At 42.9% G+C, this 20082-nt stretch overlaps 1 protein-coding gene across 2 annotated transcripts in view; it reads left to right on the plus strand.

Annotated features, from left to right (window-relative positions):
• LOC121547345 (cGMP-dependent protein kinase 1) overlaps positions 1-20082 on the plus strand; it is a 179432-nt gene that overhangs the window by 64553 nt on the left and 94797 nt on the right. For both annotated transcript variants that reach the window (XM_041858562.2, XM_041858559.2), the window contains exon 3: positions 6164-6277. In XM_041858562.2, the coding sequence (XP_041714496.1) occupies positions 6164-6277 (114 nt within the window). The remainder of the gene's footprint in view (positions 1-6163; positions 6278-20082) is intronic.

Here is a 20082-nt window from a genome sequence, read left to right on the forward strand (position 1 = left end):
AAAATATAGATGTGTGAGTTTGAGGCAGCTGCAGTCATTGACTTAGCAATTCTGGTAACATTACTCACATCGGATTTACTGCAGGTATCACCAAATAAACTATCGCTCTGTGTCTCGCCTCAACAACATGATCGTACTCCAGTTGATTTGTTGGTTTTTCAACACCAACAGTCTATTATGTTGATTGAGTCAACAGATAAAAAAGAGCATGGTGGATGTCGGCAACAAATTCAATATAATGTATTTACAACCACTACAGCAAATTAATCATCTGATAGTAGAAGAGAGTGTTGAAAGGTGAAAGGTTAGTTACCAGACATTGTGACATGGTGGTTATGACATGGTTGATTAAACGGTGACCATAAGGTAAGCTGATTGTTATACACAGAGGTCAGAGGGCACATGGGAGCTGGCTTACTTTTACTGCTCACATAGTGAGTGGTTGGGCCCTGGTGTGTGTTTTCTCTTCAACAATTACCTTGGTAACACTTTACTTGAAGTTTTTTATTTTATTTATTTCACCTTTATTTAACCAGGTAAGCCAGTTGAGAACAAGTTCTCATTTACAACTGCGACCTGGCCAAGATAAAGCAAAGCAGTGCGATAAAAACAACAACACAGAGTTACATATGGGGTAAACAAAACATAAAGTCAAAAATACTAACAGAAAATATATATACAGTGTGTGCGAATGTAGTAAGTTATGGAGGTAAGGCAATAAATAGGACATAGTGCAAAATAGTTACAATTTCGCATTAACACTGGAATGATAGATGTGCAAAAGATGATGTGCAAATAGAGATACTGGGGTGCAAATTAGCAAAATAAATAACAATATGGGGATGAGGTAGTTGGGTGGGCTAATTTCAGAATTGCTGTGTACAGGTGCAGTGATTGGTAAGCTGCTCTGACAACTGACGCTTGAAGTTAGTGAGGGAGATAAGAGTCTCCAGCTTCAGAGATTTTTGCAGTTCGTTCCAGTCATTGGCAGCAGAGAACTGGAAGGAATGGCGGCCAAAGGAGGTGTTGGCTTTGGGGATGACCAGTGAGATATACCTGCTGGAGCGCATACTACGGGTGGGTGTTGCTATGGTGACCAGTGAGCTAAGGTAAGGCGGGGATTTGCCTAGCAGTGATTTATAGATGACCTGGAGCCAGTGGGTTTGGCAACGAATATGTAGTGAGGACCAGCCAACAAGAGCGTACAGGTCACAATGGTGGGTAGTATATGGGGCTTTGGTGACAAAACGGATGGCACTGTGATAGACTACATCCAAGTTGCTTTAATACCTGTGTAATAATACTGTATTTACTCAGGAGCAACATCTTATTGACATGTAATTAACATGTCGTTACATTGTATTTCTGTGATTGCTTTGTAATTACATAGTAATGTAAAGTGTATTGAACTTAATTAAATTAGACAGTGGACACACCATTGGCATGGCTTCCAGGGCCTTGCATGGTGACACCTGCGAGTGGCACTGGCTGTCAAAGGTCTTACATTTTCATTACAGCAGGAGCATAGAGTTGACAAGCCTTGTGAATGTGTGTAGTGCTGCCAGTGTGTGTCATGACACCTGGCAGTCACAGAGCTGCAGGCAGGAGACTGGCCCGTTTAGCAGGGCTGTTGGACGCCTGCTATACAATAGTTCGTCATTTGAATCGAGCTGTAGTTTGCATGTGTGCAAAACAGGCACAGATCCAGATCTTATCTCACTCTGCTGTATATTTCAGCTTTCCTCTTCCTGTTTCACACAACACCTCAACAATGTGTCAGAGAGGATTCAGACAAACACATGCTGGTTAACAGATTCTAATCTATTCATGGCTTCATCTTCCTGAGTTGTAAAATGTTTCTTGTCATAGTCCTATATTTGGGATCTCATAAAAATCCAAGTGGCTAAGAACATGAAATGGTGCATGACTGTTTCCTGCTTTGTCGATGTGAGCGTTCCCCTAGTGGATAAAACCATTAGACCTAGCTGCTACAGCCTAACCACCAGTGATTCATTTCTCAATCAGACTGAAGTCAGGTGTCCTATTAGCTAACTGTCCCTCATGAATCAAATCAAATCAAATTTGATTGGTCACATACAAGTGTTTAGCAGATGTTATTGCGGGTGTAGCGAAATGCTTGTGCTTCTAGCTCTGACAGTGCAGTAATATCTAACAAGTAATATCTAACAATTTCAGAATATATACCCAATACACACAAATCTAAGTAAGGAATGAATTAAGAACATATACATATATGGACGAGCGATGTTAGAGCGGCATGGACTAAGATACAGTAGAATAGTATAGAATACAGTATATACATATGAGATGAGTAATGCAGGTATGTAAACATTATTAAAGTGACTAAGGTACCGTAGAATAGTATAGAATACAGTATATACATATGAGATGAGTAATGCAAGATATGTAAACATTATTAAAGTGGCTAGTGTTCCATTTCTTAAAGTGGCCAGTGATTTCTAGTCTATGTCTATAGGCAGCAGCCTCTAATGTGCTAGTGATGGCTGTTTAACAGTCTGATGGCCTTGAGATAGAAGCTGTTTTTCAGTCTTTCGGTCCCAGCTTTAGGTAGGCTATAAGCGCAGCCACAACGGATGGCACACTAACGCATCTCAACACCCACCACAAAGACAGTTTCATTTTCTCTCCTAACCACCAGGGCTCCCTTCCCTCCCTGAGTCTCTGTTAGTCCATTGATAAAAGCCTTCAAGATGAAGCCTGCATTGTATTGTGGGGTAATAGAATGCGGTCCCCCATTACCCACCCACCAGTATCTCCTCTGTGATGGTCTTCAGTATATCGTCTAGAGAGCTAGTCTTTGGCGATGGGGGAGTGAGGAGCAGCGGGAGGAGTACAGTATGTCTGACTGCAGTGCACACTGAGAGTATGAATGGCTGGGCCATCGATCCGATGGTTACTCCTAGATTAACTCTCTCCAGATATAGCAGACAGGCACTTTAAAGTGTGAATCTATCTGGGGTTCCTCTCATTGCAGGGCTGTGTGGAGTGCTGTGGGATGCGTGGAATAGTCTCTCCCCTGTGTGAAAGCATCTCCAGACTCTCACTGAGATTGCTGCCAGGGTTGTTTATGAGTCACTCTGTACTAAATGTGTTATCACTCTGTGTTTTTTGACTTACAGTAGAGGTATTGAATAGTGGTACTTTGCTACCAATGCAGTATTAATCCCATTAGTGATCATGGACAATGAGTTAGACAGATCTCAACAAGTTCCTTTTAAACAACTAACACCCATTGTACCCATTGTAAATGCCGAGTTTCTATACCCATGGGGTTATTATGCCAGTTGTCCCCTCTAGTGTAGTAGCGATTTGATTAATCTCAAATCAAATCAAATTGTATTTGTCACATGCTCCGAATACAGCAGGTGTAGACCTTACAGTGAAATGCTTACTTACAAGCCCTTAACCAACAATGCAGTTTTAAGACAAATAAGTGTTAAGTAAAAAATAGATAAGTTAATAAAATAAAAGAAGAAAAATAGAAAAATAACTAATAATTAAAGAGCAGCAGTAAAATAACAGTAACGAGGCTATATACAGGGGGTATCGGTACAGAGTCAATGTGCGAGGGCACAGGTTAGTCGAGGTAATTCAGGTAATATGTACATGTGGGTAGAGGTAAAGTGTGGCGGGGGTAGCCATTTGATTAGCTGTTCAGCAGTCTTATGGCTTGGGGGTAGAAGCTGTTAAGAAGCCTTTTGGAACTAGACTTGGCGCTCCGGTACCGCTTGCCGTGCGGTAGCAGAGAGAACAGTCTATGACTAGGGTGGTTGGAGTCTTTGGCAATTTTTAGGGCCTTCCTCTGACACCGCCTGGTATAGAGGTCCTGGATGGCAGGAAGCTTGTGTCACACCCTGGCTCTGGGACTCTATATGTTGAGCCAGGGTGTGTGCATTCTATGTGTTCATTTTCTATGTTGGGTATTCTAGGTTGTGTTTTCTATGTTGGCCAGAGTGGCTCCCAATCAGAGGCAACGAGTGTCAGCTGTTGTGGGTTGTCTCTGATTGGGAGCCATATTTAAACTGTATGTTTTCCCTTGGGTGTTGTGGGTTTTTGTTCCGTTTCGGTATGTTTAACCGTTGGACTTCACGAGTCGTGTTTTGTTTTGTTCGTTACTTTAATTAAAATAAAGTCATGTTTGTATCACACGCTGCGCCTTGGTCTACTCACTCCTACGACGATCGTGACAGCTTGGCCCCAGTGATGTACTGGGCCATACGCACTACACTCTGTAGTGCCTTGCGGTCGGAGGCCGAGCAGTTGCCATACCAGGTGGTGATGCAACCAGTCAGGATGCTCTCGATGGTGCAGCTGTATAACTTTTTGAGGATCTGAGGACCCATGCCAAATCTTTTCAGTCTCCTGAGGTGGAATAGGCTTTGTCGTGCCCTCTTCACGACTGTCTTGGTGTGTTTGGACCATGATAGTTTGTTGGTGAAGCTCTCAACCTGCTCCACTACAGCCCCGTCAATGAGAATGGGGACGTGCTCGGTCCTCCTTTTCCTGTAGTCCACAATCCTCTCCTTTGTCTTGATCACGTTGAGGGAGAGGTTGTTATCCTGGCACCACACTGCCAGGTCTCTGACCTCCTCCCTATAGGCTGTCTCATCGTTGTCGTTGATCAGGCCTACCACTGTTGTGTCGTCAGCAAACTTAATGATGGTGTTGGAGTCGTGCTTGGCCATGCAGTCATGGGTGAACAGGGAGTACAGGAGGGGACTGAGCACGCACCCCTGAGTGTAATATTTGGAGGATTAAGTGACAGAAGACCAGTTTGATTAAAATACCTATCTAGTCCATTTGGCTATTGTCTAGTAGAGGCAGATTGTGTCTGCTCTTATTTGTGCCTTTCATGATATTACACAATTAAACCGACTCCCCTGAGATGGAAATGAATCCCATGCTTTTCTGGCAGGAAATACAATGATGACTGATACAGAACATCATGAAGCCCTGCCATCATGCTGCATGGACTTCAATGCAAACGTGACTCTGAGATAAACACTGTATCCTATTGTCCTCTATGTCCTCCATCCCGTTTATCTTATTTGGCTGTCACTCCCATCACAGATAAAGCTATCAGGCAATGATGGATATCTAAGAAAGGAGGGTTGGCAGAGCAAAGATAACTCGCTCTGTGTGTGAAGACCATTACTTTTTACAGTCGCAGGTGTTAATGCTGTCGTCTTAAAACCCCAGGATATTCTTATGGCCCATTTTCACATTTTGTTTTGGAAGGTGAATTACGGAACAGTCAAGATAAGATCCGAACTTGTTTGAAGTGACTAGATATGTTTACATATTTCATTCTCCAGCTGATAAAGGAGCTGCCAACAGTGCTGGAGAAGAATTCTTAGCTGGAAGAGAGGCTGTTGATGCTGTGTTGATGCTGTCACCATTTGGTTCAGTTCCACACTGCGTTTGCCTAGATCCAAGGTTTGGATCAATTCCACACAGCTGTAGTCGGTGCACCACAGGTACCATCAAACCACATCAACAGTGTTTTGCCTTTTATTCCTCTGCCCTGGCCTCTAATCAAAAACGCCAGAGGTGCTTTTGGAAGGAAAGGCTCCCCCCAGTGGAGTGACCAGTCTGTTCTGATTAGAGAATGCCAGTCCTTCATCAGGTGCCAGTCTGTAAACTGTGACCTGTTGCTGCTTGGTGAATAGCCCACTTGCCAGAATCAGATCCATCAATGCAGGAATGGGGATTTTGGAGCCTGCAGATCTCTGCTGGACATTCAGCGACATTCAGTCCCTCACATTCCAGCAATACTTTCAATCTCCCCCCCATCTGTCACTTCGTAATGATTTTAAACTAATGTCTGTTTTGCTAATCCCTTTCCCCTACATTTTTCTCCCAGCCAGTGTCCCATTTTTCCTCTGAGCCCATTATTGTGGAGTCTGCATACCATTCTATTGTGATCGCTCTCTCATGTCCCATTTAAGTAATGAATTTAGACTTTTATTGTAATGCATTAGCTTTGACTTCTCCCCAATCTGGGCAACAACAACACAGAGCTGCACAGTGACATTTCCAGCTTGTCATGCTCACTTTCACGGGCTGTGCATCAGCGGGGGAAATGAAAACGTGTGCTCTGCTCTGTCGTTTTTCCTTGCAGATGGGAAGGTGGAGGTGACAAAGGAGAGCATGAAGCTGTGCACCATGGGTCCTGGGAAGGTGTTTGGTGAGCTGGCCATCCTCTACAACTGCACCAGGACGGCCACCGTCAAGAGTAAGTCTGACCAGTATAATGGAGGCAGTGGGTCGCCCAAGCACTGCACACCATAGTTGAGTTCAGCTATATGCTTGGCCATAACTGTCCACAAGCTTATCTGCCATATACTCCCTGGACCTGATTTACTAAGCATTTGCACATGTTATTTTCAGAAGGTAAGAAAGAAATCCTTATCCAAGCTTAGTAAAACAGACTTACTGGCCTTTCAGCAGCAGTGAGTTGAGCTGAGGTGATTAATGTGTAAAGTACACATTTTCATTCTCTGAGCTTTGTTTGAATCAATTATGAATATCAATGCATGGAATTGGACAGATTATTCCCTCTCTTATAAATTAATTCCAGGTGAACACAGTGGTCGATTTGACTAATTCTACCTCCCAGATACTGATGAGAGCCTCTGAATAGTTTGTTGTGCTTTGAGGGTTACATTTCTGCTTTTGTCAAACACAGACAGAGAACTTAAGCACACACACAGAATAACATCTCAATGTTGAGGAGATTCTCTTTCTATCTTTTCACTTTGATTAATCATTTAAAAAGGAGTGTGTACCTGGAATTGCTGTTTATTTTTATAGAGCACCTTTAGGCAAAGCAATTTCTTTTGACATAAGTAAAGTCAGATTGGTATGGAAACATGACCGAAAGCAAATGTAGCCATTATCTTGTCATGGCCATACAGTTCCTTGTAGTGACAGCTGTATAGTTCTGTGGCTCTGAAGCCAATGCAAATGGTAAAAGTAGCAGCTGTTGATGAAAACAAATCTGATTAGGCTATTTCATGCACAGCATCCATTTCAATTGTTTTCATATATCAAATATCGTTTTTCGGGGAAGGTTTAGAGCATAGTGAATACACCCACTCGAGCACTCCCACACGTTTATTTAGGTCTGTGTAACCACACAACCCACCTACACACACACACCTACACGCACACACACAGACCATCATCACAAAGATTTCAATATGTTTTTCTAGACATTGTTCATACTTTCAAAATATAAGATGATTTTAGTGGTTGTCTCTACAGAGAGTCACGCAAACACCATTACTGTGTTTTCCTAAAATAAAATATGAGATTAATTGAACAATCCATTAATGTAAAAGGAAGCGGCGTTATCAATTAATTTGTTTACTGCATTTTTTTATTGATGAGTGATGGTACTTGCTTAGACTTATATTCCCTATTTTATTCACTGACTGTGGTAATAGAAGCAGTACTTCAATATGATTGCAACAATGTAATGGGGTCATAAGAGTTCTGATGTCTAGGATCCTTCTGGGACAAATCTAGCTGCAGTTTGTGAGAAGATCACAGTCCTTCGCAATAACAGTTGTCACCGATGTCTTTGGAAATATGACACAGGTCCTATACAGCTTCAAAGAAAAAAAGTTGGATATATAGTATGTGACTGAAAAGGGCTGCTATTGGAGAAAGGGCTTTCAATACTTTCAAAGCTGGACTGGCCAGAGCCTGAAACGGTTTGCCTTGAATGTACAGAAAGAAGAACCATTAGGACTCAATGACAGACCTCTCTACAGTGGGGAAAAAAAGTATTTAGTCAGCCACCAATTGTGCAAGTTCTCCCACTTAAAAAGATGAGAGAGGCCTGTAATTTTCATCATAGGTACACGTCAACTATGACAGACAAAATTAGAAAAAAATATCTAGAAAATCACATTGTAGGATTTTTTATGAATTTATTTGCAAATTATGGTGGAAAATAAGTATTTGGTCAATAACAAAAGTTTCTCAATACTTTGTTATATACCCTTTGTTGGCAATGACACAGGTCAAACGTTTTCTGTAAGTCTTCACAAGGTTTTCACACACTGTTGCTGGTATTTTGGCCCATTCCTCCATGCAGATCTCGGACTTTCAACTCCCTCCAAAGATTTTCTATGGGGTTGAGATCTGGAGACTGGCTAGGCCACTCCAGGACCTTGAAATTCTTCTTACGAAGCCACTCCTTCGTTGCCCGGGCGGTGTGTTTGGGATCATTGTCATGCTGAAAGACCCAGCCACGTTTCATCTTCAATGCCCTTGCTGATGGAAGGAGGTTTTCACTCAAAATCTCACGATACATGGCCCCATTCATTCTTTCCTTTACACGGATCAGTCGTCCTGGTCCCTTTGCAGAAAAACAGCCCCAAAGCATGATGTTTCCACCCCCATGCTTCACAGTAGGTATGGTGTTCTTTGGATGCAACTCAGCATTCTTTGTCCTCCAAACACGACAAGTTAAGTTTTTACCAAAAAGTTATATTTTGGTTTCATCTGACCATATGACATTCTCCCAATCCTCTTCTGGATCATCCAAATGCACACTAGCAAACTTCAGACGGGCCTGGACATGTACTGGCTTAAGCAGGGGGACATGTCTGGCACTGCAGGATTCGAGTCCCTGGCGGCGTAGTGTGTTACTGATGGTAGGCTTTGTTACTTTGGGCCCAGCTCTCTGCAGGTCATTCACTAGGTCCCCCCGTGTGGTTCTGGGATTTTTGCTCACCGTTCTTGTGATCATTTTGACCCCATGGGGTGAGATCTTGCGTGGAGCCCCAGATCGAGGGAGATTATCAGTGGTCTTGTATGTCTTCCATTTCCTAATAATTGCTCCCACAGTTGATTTCTTCAAACCAAGCTGCTTACCTATTGCAGATTCAGTCTTCCCAGCCTGGTGCAGGTCTACAATTTTGTTTCTGGTGTCCTTTGACAGCTCTTTGGTCTTGGCCATAGTGGAGTTTGGAGTGTGACTGTTTGAGGTTGTGGACAGGTGTCTTTTATACTGATAACAAGTTCAAATAGGTGCCATTAATACAGGTAACGAGTGGAGGACAGAGGAGCCTCTTAAAGAATAAGTTACAGGTCTGTGAGAGCCAGAAATCTTGCTTGTTTGTAGGTGACCAAATACTTATTTTCCACCATAATTTGCAAATTAATTAATTAAAAATCCTACAATGTGATTTTCTGCATTTTTTCCCCTCAATTTGTCTGTCATAGTTGACGTGTACCTATGATGAAAATTACAGGCCTCTCTCATATTTTTAAGTGGGAGAACTTGCACAATTGGTGGCTGACTAAATACTTTATTTCCCCACTGTATATCACTCTTTCCAATGAATCAGCCATCTGTTAGTATACTTCTATTTTCATGGGATTATTTTCATGCTGTGAAACAGTAATGTGTTTCAAAGTAATGGCACACACACGTCTATAGGTATTGGCAGCCAGTTGACATGGCAGCAGTTTAGAGTTTTTCACCAGCAACAAGAGTGTCCACTCTCTTCTGCTATGTTATTGGAGTTCTAGCATAAGGTGATCCCCCCTCTCGCTCTGTTTCTGTTATATATTTTCACACATAAACTCATTACCAGTATTAGGAGGGGCTGTCTGTGTTTTGGATGGTGCTCTATTGTCCCCCTCTTGTTTTCATCCAGGTGTTATGTTGGCTGAATAGCTTGTTGCCATTGAGATGTCTCTATCCTCTATATGTAAATGTAAAATGTCTTTCCTGACTATTTATACTGAGTCCCGGGAGAAAATGCATTTCACCCCCTTGTATGCCACTAATTCCCGCAAAGAGCAGGCACAGCCAATCATATTGCTTCATTAAAGCTCTCTTTGGGGTCCTGTCTGTAACTCAAGGTAAATGGTTGCTGCAGGGAAATATAATAAACCAATCTGATGCTTTATATTTTTTCCCGGCGTTGAAGGTTGATAGAGACGTCTCTATCTGCGTTTTTGTGGTTGCCATGGTTTAGATGTACTTCAGTGGATTGTTTAGCTTTGCAGAATGCTGTGGACATAGTGGGCTTAGTTTAGGCTTTCTGCAGGTTAGTGAGACTGGCAGTTACAGTGCATTCGGAACGTATTCAGACCCCTTGACTTTATCCACATTTTGTTGCGTTACAGCCTTATTCTAAAATTGATTAAATAAAACGTTTTCCCTCATCAATCTACACACAATACCCCATAATGACAAAGTGAAAACAGGTTTTTAGAATTGTTTGCAAATTTATGAAAAAATAATAAATAAAAAACGTATTTACATAAGTATTCAGACCCTTTGTATTTACATAAGTATTCAGAAATTGAGCTCAGGTGCATCCTGTTTCCATTGATCATCCTTGAGATGTTTCTACAACTTCATTGGAGACCACCTGTGGTAAATTCAATTGATTGGACATGATTTGAAAGGCACACACCTGTCTATATAAGGTCCCACAATTGATAGTGCATGTCAGAGCAAAAACCAAGCCATGAGGTCGAAAGAATTGAGCTCCGAGACAGGATTGTGTCGAGGCACAGATCTGGGGAAGGGTACCAAAACATTTCTGCAGCATTGAAGGTCCCCAAGAACAAGGTGGCCTCCATCATTCTTAAATGGAAGAAGTTTGGAACCACCAAGACTCTTCCTAGAGCTGACCGCCCGGCCAAACTGAGTAATCGGGGGAGAAGGGCCTTGGTCAGGGAGGTGGCCAAGAACCCGATGGTCACTCTGATAGAGCTCCAGAGTTCCTCTGTGGAGATGGGAGAACCTTCCAGAAGGACAACCATCTCTGCAGCACTCTACCAATCCTTTATGATAGAGTGACCAGATGGAAGCCACTCCTCAGTAAAAGGCACATTACAGCCCGCTTGGAGTTTGCCAAATGGCACCTAAAGGACTCTCAGACCATGAGAAATAAGATTCTCTGGTCTGATGAAACCAAGATTGAACTCTTTGGCCTGAATGCCAAGCGTCACGTCTGGAGGAAACCTGGTACCATCCCCACTTTGAAGCATGGTGGTGGCAGCATCATGCTGTGGGGTTGCTTTTCAGCGGCAGGGACTGGGAGACTAGTCAGGATCAAGGGAAAGATGAACGGAGCAAAGTACAGAGAGATCCTTGATGAAAACCTGCTCCGGAGCGCTCAGGACCTTAGACTGGGGCGAAGGTTCACCTTCCAACAGGACAACGACCCTAAGCACACAGCCAAGACAACGCAGGAGTGGCTTCAGGACAAGTCCCTGAATGTCCTTGAGTGGCCCAGCCAGAGCCCGGACTTGAACCTGATCGAACATCTCTGGAGAGACCAGAAAATAGCTGAGCAGCGACGCTCCCCATCCAACCTGACAGAGCTTGAGAGGATCTGCAGAGAAGAATGGGAGAAAATCCCCAAATACAGGTGTGCCAAGCTTGTAGCGTCATACCCAAGAAGACTCGAGGCTGTAATCGCTGCCAAAGGTGCTTCACCAAAGTACTGAGTAAATGGTCTGAATACTTATATAAATGTGTTATTTCAGTTTCTTATTTTTACTAAATTTGCTAAATTTGCTTTGTCATTATGGGTTATTGTGTGTAGATTGATGAGAAAAAATTGTTTTCTATTAATTTTAGAATAAGGCCGTAACGTAACAAAATGTGGATAAGGTCAAGGGGTCTGAATACTTTCTGAATGCACTGTATGTACTAAAAGCCTACTGGCTAGGGCTGTTGCGGTGATCGTATTACCGCCAAACCGGCAGTCATGACCTTTCTAAGGTGATGATTAATTCAAAACACTCATATGCATATTAGAGCTTATGCATAAGCATAGGCCTACAGTATATATGAGCCCAAGTCCGAAACAAAAAACCTGAATTAAAATAATGATTGTACCTTTATGCAATATATAGCCTACCGCATATTACACATGGTAGAAAAACACAAATAAATACTGATTTAAGATATCTTTGGTACATAATTGGTCTAGCCTATAATTATAGTGAATTTGGGTTTGATTTTGAATAGCCTAGTAAAAGGCATTTTTATGTTTTCATAATTAATAGGCTGACACATTACCTTTAGCTACAGAATATCTCACCACCTGAGTTTCCATCTCCTCCCTTCATTCCTTTCTCCAGCGCTCAGAGAGAGGGGCTGTCAACATTGATTAAATATGTTTAGTTCAGAAAGCATGTTACTATCAATGTTCCCGAACAGATTTCACTTGTTTTTCCAAATTAAGCACTGGGTAGCTGCAGGGAAAGGGTTGGAGAGCCCATGGCATACAGAGTTTGGGCGGAATATCACCAGTTGCACAGCAAAATTACCGGAGTAGCCTACCTGACATGAGTAAAAAGCGTACTGGCTGGAAAGTGGCCTCCATTCGCTATTCCAGTGCTTACAGATGACATGTCTTTTTTTCTTGCCCCTGTTCGTGCCCATTTCATAATGGGCCATTCTAAATCAAAACTAATTTTACATATTAGAGACAAGATTAAATTGAGAATAGTCTGATGGGTGAAAATATGATCACTTGATGAGAGAACAACATATGTAGCTTTTTTTTCAGACTTTCTCAAATCATCAATAGCCTATAGTCACATCATGTAGCCCATATGCACTGTATTTTTTGATTGCTAAGGCATTCTAAGGTTTGTATCATTCACAACTAAATTAGCCTTATAACTCTAAATCTAGTGTATAGGACACTTTTACGCTCAAAATAGCCACTTTATATGCGTGCACTCTCGCTCTGGAATGGGAAAAATATCCTTTATATTTTATTCAGCTAAGTTCAATTATATTCTTCTTACTATAATATCTACTGAACAAAAATATAAACACAACATGCAACATTTTCAGCGATTTTACTGAGTTACAGTTCATATAAGGAAATCAGTCAATTGAAATAAATTCATTAGGCCCTAATGTATGGATTTCACATGACTGGGCAGGGGTGCAGCCACTTGGGAGCCAGGCCCACCCACTAGGGAGCCAGGCCCAGCCAATCAGAATGAGTTTTCCCCCACAAAATGGCTTTACAGACAGAAATACTCCTCAGCAACCACCCCCACCCCCCCTCAGACGATCCCACAGGTGAAGAAGCCGGATGTGGAGGTCCTGGGCTGGCGTGGTTACACGTGGTCTGCGGTTGTTAGGCTGGTTGGATGCACAGCCAAATCCTCTAAAACAACGTTGGAGGCAGCTTATGGTAGAATTAAATTCTCTGGCAACAGCTCTGGTGGACATTCTTGCAGTCAGCATGCCAATTGCACACTCCCTCAAAACTTGAGACACCAACCCGTAGCACTCACGTCTGTAGCCATGAAGTACTTTGAAAGGCTGGTCATGGCTCACATCAACACCATCATCCCAGAAACCCTAGACCCACTCCAATTCTCATACCGCCCCAACAGATCCAATCTCTATTGCACTCCACACTGCCCTTTCCCACCTGGACAGAAGGAACACCTACGTGAGAATGCTGTTCATTGACTACAGCTCAGCGTTCAACACCATAATGCCCACCAAGCTCATCACTAAGCTAAGGACCCTGGGACTAAACACCTCCCTCTGCAACTGGATCCGGGACTTCCTGACGGGCCGCCCGCAAGTGTTAAGGGTAGGCAACAACACATCTGCCACGCTGATCCTCAACACGGGATCAGCGTGGCTTAGTCCCCTCCTGTACTCCCTGTTCACCCACAACTGTATGGCCAAGCACGACGCCAACACCATCATTAAGTTTTCCGATGATACAACGGTGGTAGGCCTGATCACCGACAATGATGATACAGCCTATAGGGGGAGGTCAGAGACTTTCACGTAATGTATCCACTATTATTTCTTACAACCGACAAAAGCTCTTGAACATCAGATTGGCAGTTACTCTGCAGTTACTTAGCCCAATTTCGGCTTCTCCTTCGACTCATCTGCCATGGGCTCTCTCTGTAATTCCAACCCAATTTTCTGCTACCCAAGAGGAAAATCCGGCATTACAGAGGCAAGAGAGTGGGGATCCTGGTGAGATTAAGGCGAAGGGAAAACCAGCCACCTCTTCCCTCCATTTTACTGGCAAATGTACAGTGGTGTAAAGTACTTAAGTAAAAATACTTTTAAGTACTACTTAAGTAGTTTTTTGGGGTATCTGTACATTACTTATATTTTTGACTACTTTTGCTTTTACATTCCTTAAGAAAATATTGTACTTTTTACTCCATACATTTTCCTTGACACCCAAAAGTACTCATTACATTTTGAATGCTTAGCAGGACAGGAAAATGGTCCAATTCATGCACTTATCAACAGAAAATCCCTGGTCATCCCTACTGCCTCTGATCTGGCGGACTCACTAAACACACATGCTTCGTTTGTAAATTATTTCTGAATGTTGGAGTGTGCCCCTGGCTATCCGTAAATTTAAAAAACAAGAAAATGGTGCCGTCTGGTTTGCTTAATATAAGGAATCTTAAATGATTTATACTTTTATTTTTTACTTTTGAAGTATACAGTGCTATGAAAAAGTATTTGCCCCCTTTATAATTTTCTCTACTTTTGCATATTTGTGATACTGAATGTTATCAGATCTTCAACCAAAACCTAATATTAGATAAAGGGAACATAAGTGAACAAATAACACAACAATTACATATTTATTTAATTTATTTCATAAACAAAGTTATGCAACACCCAATTCCCCTGTGTGAAAAAGTAATTGCCCCCTTATACTCAATAACTGGTTGTGCCACCTTTAGCTGCAATAACTCCAACCAAATTCTTCCTGTAGTTGTTGATCAGTCTCTCATGTTGCTGTGGAGGAATTTTGGCCCACTCTTCCATGCAGAACTGCTTTAACTCAGTGACGTGTGGGTTTTCAAACATGAACTGCTCGTTTCAAGTCCTGCCACAACATCTCAATTGGGATTAGGTCTGGACTTTGAATAGGCCATTCCAAAACGTCCAATTTGTTGCTTTTTAGCAATTTTCATGTAGACTTGATTGTGTGTTTTGGATCATTGTCTTTCTGCATGACCCAGCTGCGCTTCAGCTTCAGCTCACAGACGGATGGTCTGACATTCTCCTGTAGAATTCTCTGATACAGAGCAGAATTCATGGTTCCTTCTTTTAAGGCAAGTCGTCCAGGTCCTGAGGCAGCAAAGCATCCCCAAACCATGACACCACCACCACCATGCTTGACCTTTGGTATGATGTTCTTACTGTGGAATGCAGTGTTTGGTTTTCGCCAGGTCTCTGACCTCCTCCCTATAGGCTGTCTCATCGTTGTCGGTGATCAGGCCTACCAGTGTTGTGTCGTCGGCAAACTTAATGATGGTGTTGGAGTCGTGCCTGGCCATGCAGTCATGGGTGAACAGGGAGTACAGGAGGGGACTGATCACACACCCCTGAGGGGCCCCCGTGTTGAGGATCAGCGTGGCAGATGTGTTGTTACCTACCCTTACCACCTCGGGGTGGCCCGTCAGGAAGTCCAGGATCCAGTTGCAGAGGGAGGTGTTTAGTCCCAGGGTCCTTAGCTTAGTGATGAGCTTTGAGGGCACTATGGTGTGACTACGCTGAGCTGTAGTCAATGAATAGCATTCTCACGTAGGTGTTCCTCTTGTCCAGGTTGAAAAGGGCAGTGTGGAGTGCAATAGAGATTGCATCACCTGTGGATTTGTTGGGGCGGTATGCAAATTGGAGTGGGTCTAGGGTTTCTGGGATAATGGTGTTGATGTGAGCCATGACCAGCCTTTCAAAGCACTTCATGGCTACAGACATGAGTGCTACGGGTCGGTAGTCATTTAGGCAGGTTATCTTAATGTTCTTGGGCACAGGGACTATGGTGGTCTGCTTGAAACATGTTGGTATTACAGACTCAGGGACATTTTGAAAATGTCAGTGAAGACACTTGCCAGTTGGTCTGCGCATGCTTGGATACACAGCCTGGTAATCCGTCTGGCCCTGCGGCCTTGTGAATGTTGACCTGCTGAAAAGTCTTACTCACATCGGCTATGGAGAGCGTGATCACATAGTCATCCACAACAGCTGATGCTCTCATGTATGCTTCAGTGTTGCTTGCCTCGAAGCGAGCATAGAAGTGATTTAGCTCTTCTGGTAGGCTTGTGTCACTGGGCTGCTCGAGGCTGTGCTTCCCTTTGTAGTCTGTAATAGTTTTTGAGCCCTGCCACATCTGATGAGCGTCAGAGCCGGTGTAGTATGATTCAATCTTAGTCCTGTATTGACTTTTTGCCTGAGGGATTTCTCATAAGCGTCCGGGTTAGAGTCCCGCTCCTTGAAAGCGGCAGCTCTACCCTTTAGCTCAGTGTTGATGTTGCCTGTAATCCATGGCATCTAATTGGGGTATGTACATACGATCAATGTGGGGACTACGTCATCGATGCACTTATTGATGAAGCCAGTGGTTGATGTGGTGTACTCCTCAATGCTATCGGAAGAATCATGGAACATATTCCAGTCTGTGCTAGCAAAACAGTCCTGTAGCTTAGCATCTGCGTCATCTGACCACTTCCTTATTAACTGAGTCACTGGTGCTACCTGCTTTAGTTTTTCCTTATATGCAGGAATCAGGAGGATAGAGTTATGGTCAGATTTGCCAAATGGAGGGCGAGGGAGAGCTTTGTACACTTCTCTGTTTGTGGAGGAAAGGTGGTCTAGAGTTTTTTTCCCTCTGGTTGCGCATTTAACATGCTGGTAGAAATTAGGTAGAATGATTTAAGTTTCCCTGCATTAAAGTCCCCGGCCACTAGGAGCGCCACTTCTGGATGAGCATTTCCTTGTTTGCTTATGGCCTTCTACAGCTCGTTGAGTGCAATCTTAGTGCCAGCATCGGTTTGTGGTGGTAAATAGACAGCTACATAAAATATAGATGAAAACTCTCTTGGTAAATAGTATGGTCTACAGCTTATCATGAGATACTCTACCTCAGGCGAACAAAACCTTGAGACTTCCTTAGTATTAGATTTCATGCACCAGCTGTTGTTTACAAATATACACAGACCGCCACCCCTTGTCTTACTGGAGTCAGCCGTTCTATCCTGCCGATGTAGCGTATATCCCGCAAGCTGTATGTTATCCATGTCATCGTTCAGCCATGACTAGGTGAAACATAAGATATTACAGTTTTTAATGTCCCGTTGGTAGGATAACCTTAATCTTAGGTCGTCCAATTTATTTTCAAATGATTGAACATTTGCTAATAGGATTGATGGAAGAGGCAGTTTACTTGCTCGCCATCGGATCCTTACAAGGCACCCTGACCTACGTCCACGATATCTCCTTCTCTTTCTCATGCTAATGACGGGGATTTGGGCCTTGTCGGGTGTCTGTAGAATATCCTTCGCGTCCGACTCATTGAAGAAAAAATATTTGTCCAATACGAGGTGAGTAATCACTGTCCTGATATCCCGAAGCTTTTTTTGTTCATAAGAGACGGTGGCAAAAACATTATGTACAGAATAAATTACAAATAACACTAAAAAACACACATAAGGATACAATTGGTTAGAGGGCTGCTTTGCTAGCGCTGATTGGAATATGTTTTGAGACTTCGTCGATAACATAGATGGCTTCATTAGAAAATGGATTGTTGACGTTGTACCCACGGTGAGGGTTCACTGCTTCCCCAATCAAAAGCCCTGGATTAACACTGAGGTTCTTGCTAAACTAAAGAGCAGGGCTACAGCACACAGAGCTATCGTAGACAACCCTGATGCTACGGCCGAAGACAGGAATAAGTACAAGAAGGCCCGCTATGACCTCCGGAGAGTCATCAAATGAGCAAAAGGACAATATAGGAATAAGGTGGAATCATATTACACAGGCTCCGACGCCTGCCGCATGTGGCAGGGGCTACAGTCTATTATGGATTATAAAGGAAGACACAACCGTGATCTGCCCAACGATGCCTCTCTGCCAGGCGAATTCAAATCATTTTATGCATGCTTTGACAACAACAACATCGAGCCGGGTGTGAGGGCCATCACCGACCCAGAGGACTGGGTGATCTCGCTCCCTGAAGCTGACGTGAGAAGGGTCTTTAATCAGGTCAACACCCGCAAGGCCTCAGGCTCCGACGGTATTCCAGGGCGCGTTTCACGGTAATTTTGCCATGACACTATACAGCTGATTCAAATGATCAAAGCTTGATGATTAGCTGATCATTTGAATCAGGTGTATAGTGCTAGGGCAAAAACAAAAACGTGCACCCTTTGGGGTCCCGAGGACCGGGGTTTGGGAAACCCTGGGTTAGATACATACATACACAGACCGTATAGACTGCATGAGAGAGGAATGTACACAACGCAACGTCAAGAGGGACAGAGACAGTTCGTGAAAGTATGCCTTATCTACTTTGAAGAACTAGTAAAATGATTTCGTCAGACAGCTCTGCAGCATACTTAGGCAGGCTAGATTAATAGGATGACTAAAGACAGTACAGTATGGAGCACATAGATAACCTTAGATGGTCTGGTTGGCTGACTGCTACTGGCTGAGCAGAGATGAGATGATGACTTTAAGGAATGAAAATAATAAAGTAACAAAGTAATAAACACAACTGAAATATTTTATTATTTCATAATCATTTCAAAATTTTCGATTGACGTCTACCCAATGTGGACCTGACAGAGACAATGGAATATTTTCAATGTTTTGGCAATTGAATGTTCACTATTTTTGGCTTTGGAATTTCTATTAAAAAGCTCTCTAATCATTGTAATGGCATTATTTCATAATGCATTTCATATTTAAAAATATGATCAAAATCAAAAACCGTGATTATGTTTTTAATAATTAAACCGAAACCGAACCAACCTCAAAAAGCATTAATCACTAAGCACTACTTGCTTGAAAACCTGTTTTGATTTAGATATATATTTGCAATTGTGGTGAATGATGGACGGAGTCAGGCGCAGGAGTAAAATAACCGGATGCAGATTTATTCCTTCCAGACATACAATGCGCTTACAACGGCAATCGAAACAGGTACAGGGGAAACAATCCTCCCTGACCAAACACAGTCTCAGAAAATACAATAAATGTAATGACAGGAGAAAATCAACCCTGGCAAAATAAATGAGAGAGTATCTCAACCGAGCTACTCTCCTCCCACATAGAACAATCACTCACAAAGACAAGGGGGCAGAGGGAACACTTATACACAGACTAATTAGGGGATGAGCACCAGGTGTGTGTGATTGACAAGACATGACAAGTGGAGTGATGAGAATGGGAGCGGCAGTAGCTAGTAAGCCGGTGACGACGAACGCCGAAACCTGCCCGAACAAGGAGGGGAGGCAGCCTCGGCGGAAGTCGTAACAGCAATCAATAAATTGAAGGCCTTAATGTTTAATCGTTTTAACCTTCCAAACTCATGTTTGTTATATAAATATAACAAATAATAAAAAGCTTAAAATAATCTGATTGAATCTGAAGATGCTGATTGGCTGTGTTTTTTTTTAGCAAAAGGATTGGCCACAGCTACAGTAAAAGGGATCAGTGCGACTTGGCTAAATTGAATGAGATGGAGTAGTGTGGGCTCGTCACTCAGTCACTCCACTCCGCTCTGGAGAGACGGACACTCTCTAACAGTTGGAGTCCATCAATACAAGAAGAAGGACATTTTAGGGTAGTGTATTAAGTTGTTCTGCTAATAAAGAAGAAGAAAGAAGGGAAATATGAATACATGTGTTTTGATGCCTGAGATCTCTTCAAAACAAATTTAGCCCTCACCATGCTGGAGCCACAAGTCAAAAGACCAACTGCTGTGCTAAATATAAATATACCTCCCTCTCTCTCCTCCCTCATCAAACATGCTAAATACATGGAGTTTCTAAAGAGGTGGGCTCCTCTCTCTCTCTCTCTCTCTCTCTCTCTCTCTCTCTCTCTCTCTCTCTCTCTCTCTCTCTCTCTCTCTCTCTCTCTCTCTCTCTCTCTCTCTCTCTCTCTCTCTCTCTCTCTCTCTCTCTCTCTCTCTCTCTCTCTCTCTCTCTCTCTCTCTCTCGCTCTCTCTCTTCCCTCCTGCCAGACTAAACTCACAC

This window comes from Coregonus clupeaformis, chromosome 31 (assembly GCF_020615455.1).
Source record: "Coregonus clupeaformis isolate EN_2021a chromosome 31, ASM2061545v1, whole genome shotgun sequence".
Classification (NCBI taxonomy): domain Eukaryota; kingdom Metazoa; phylum Chordata; class Actinopteri; order Salmoniformes; family Salmonidae; genus Coregonus; species Coregonus clupeaformis.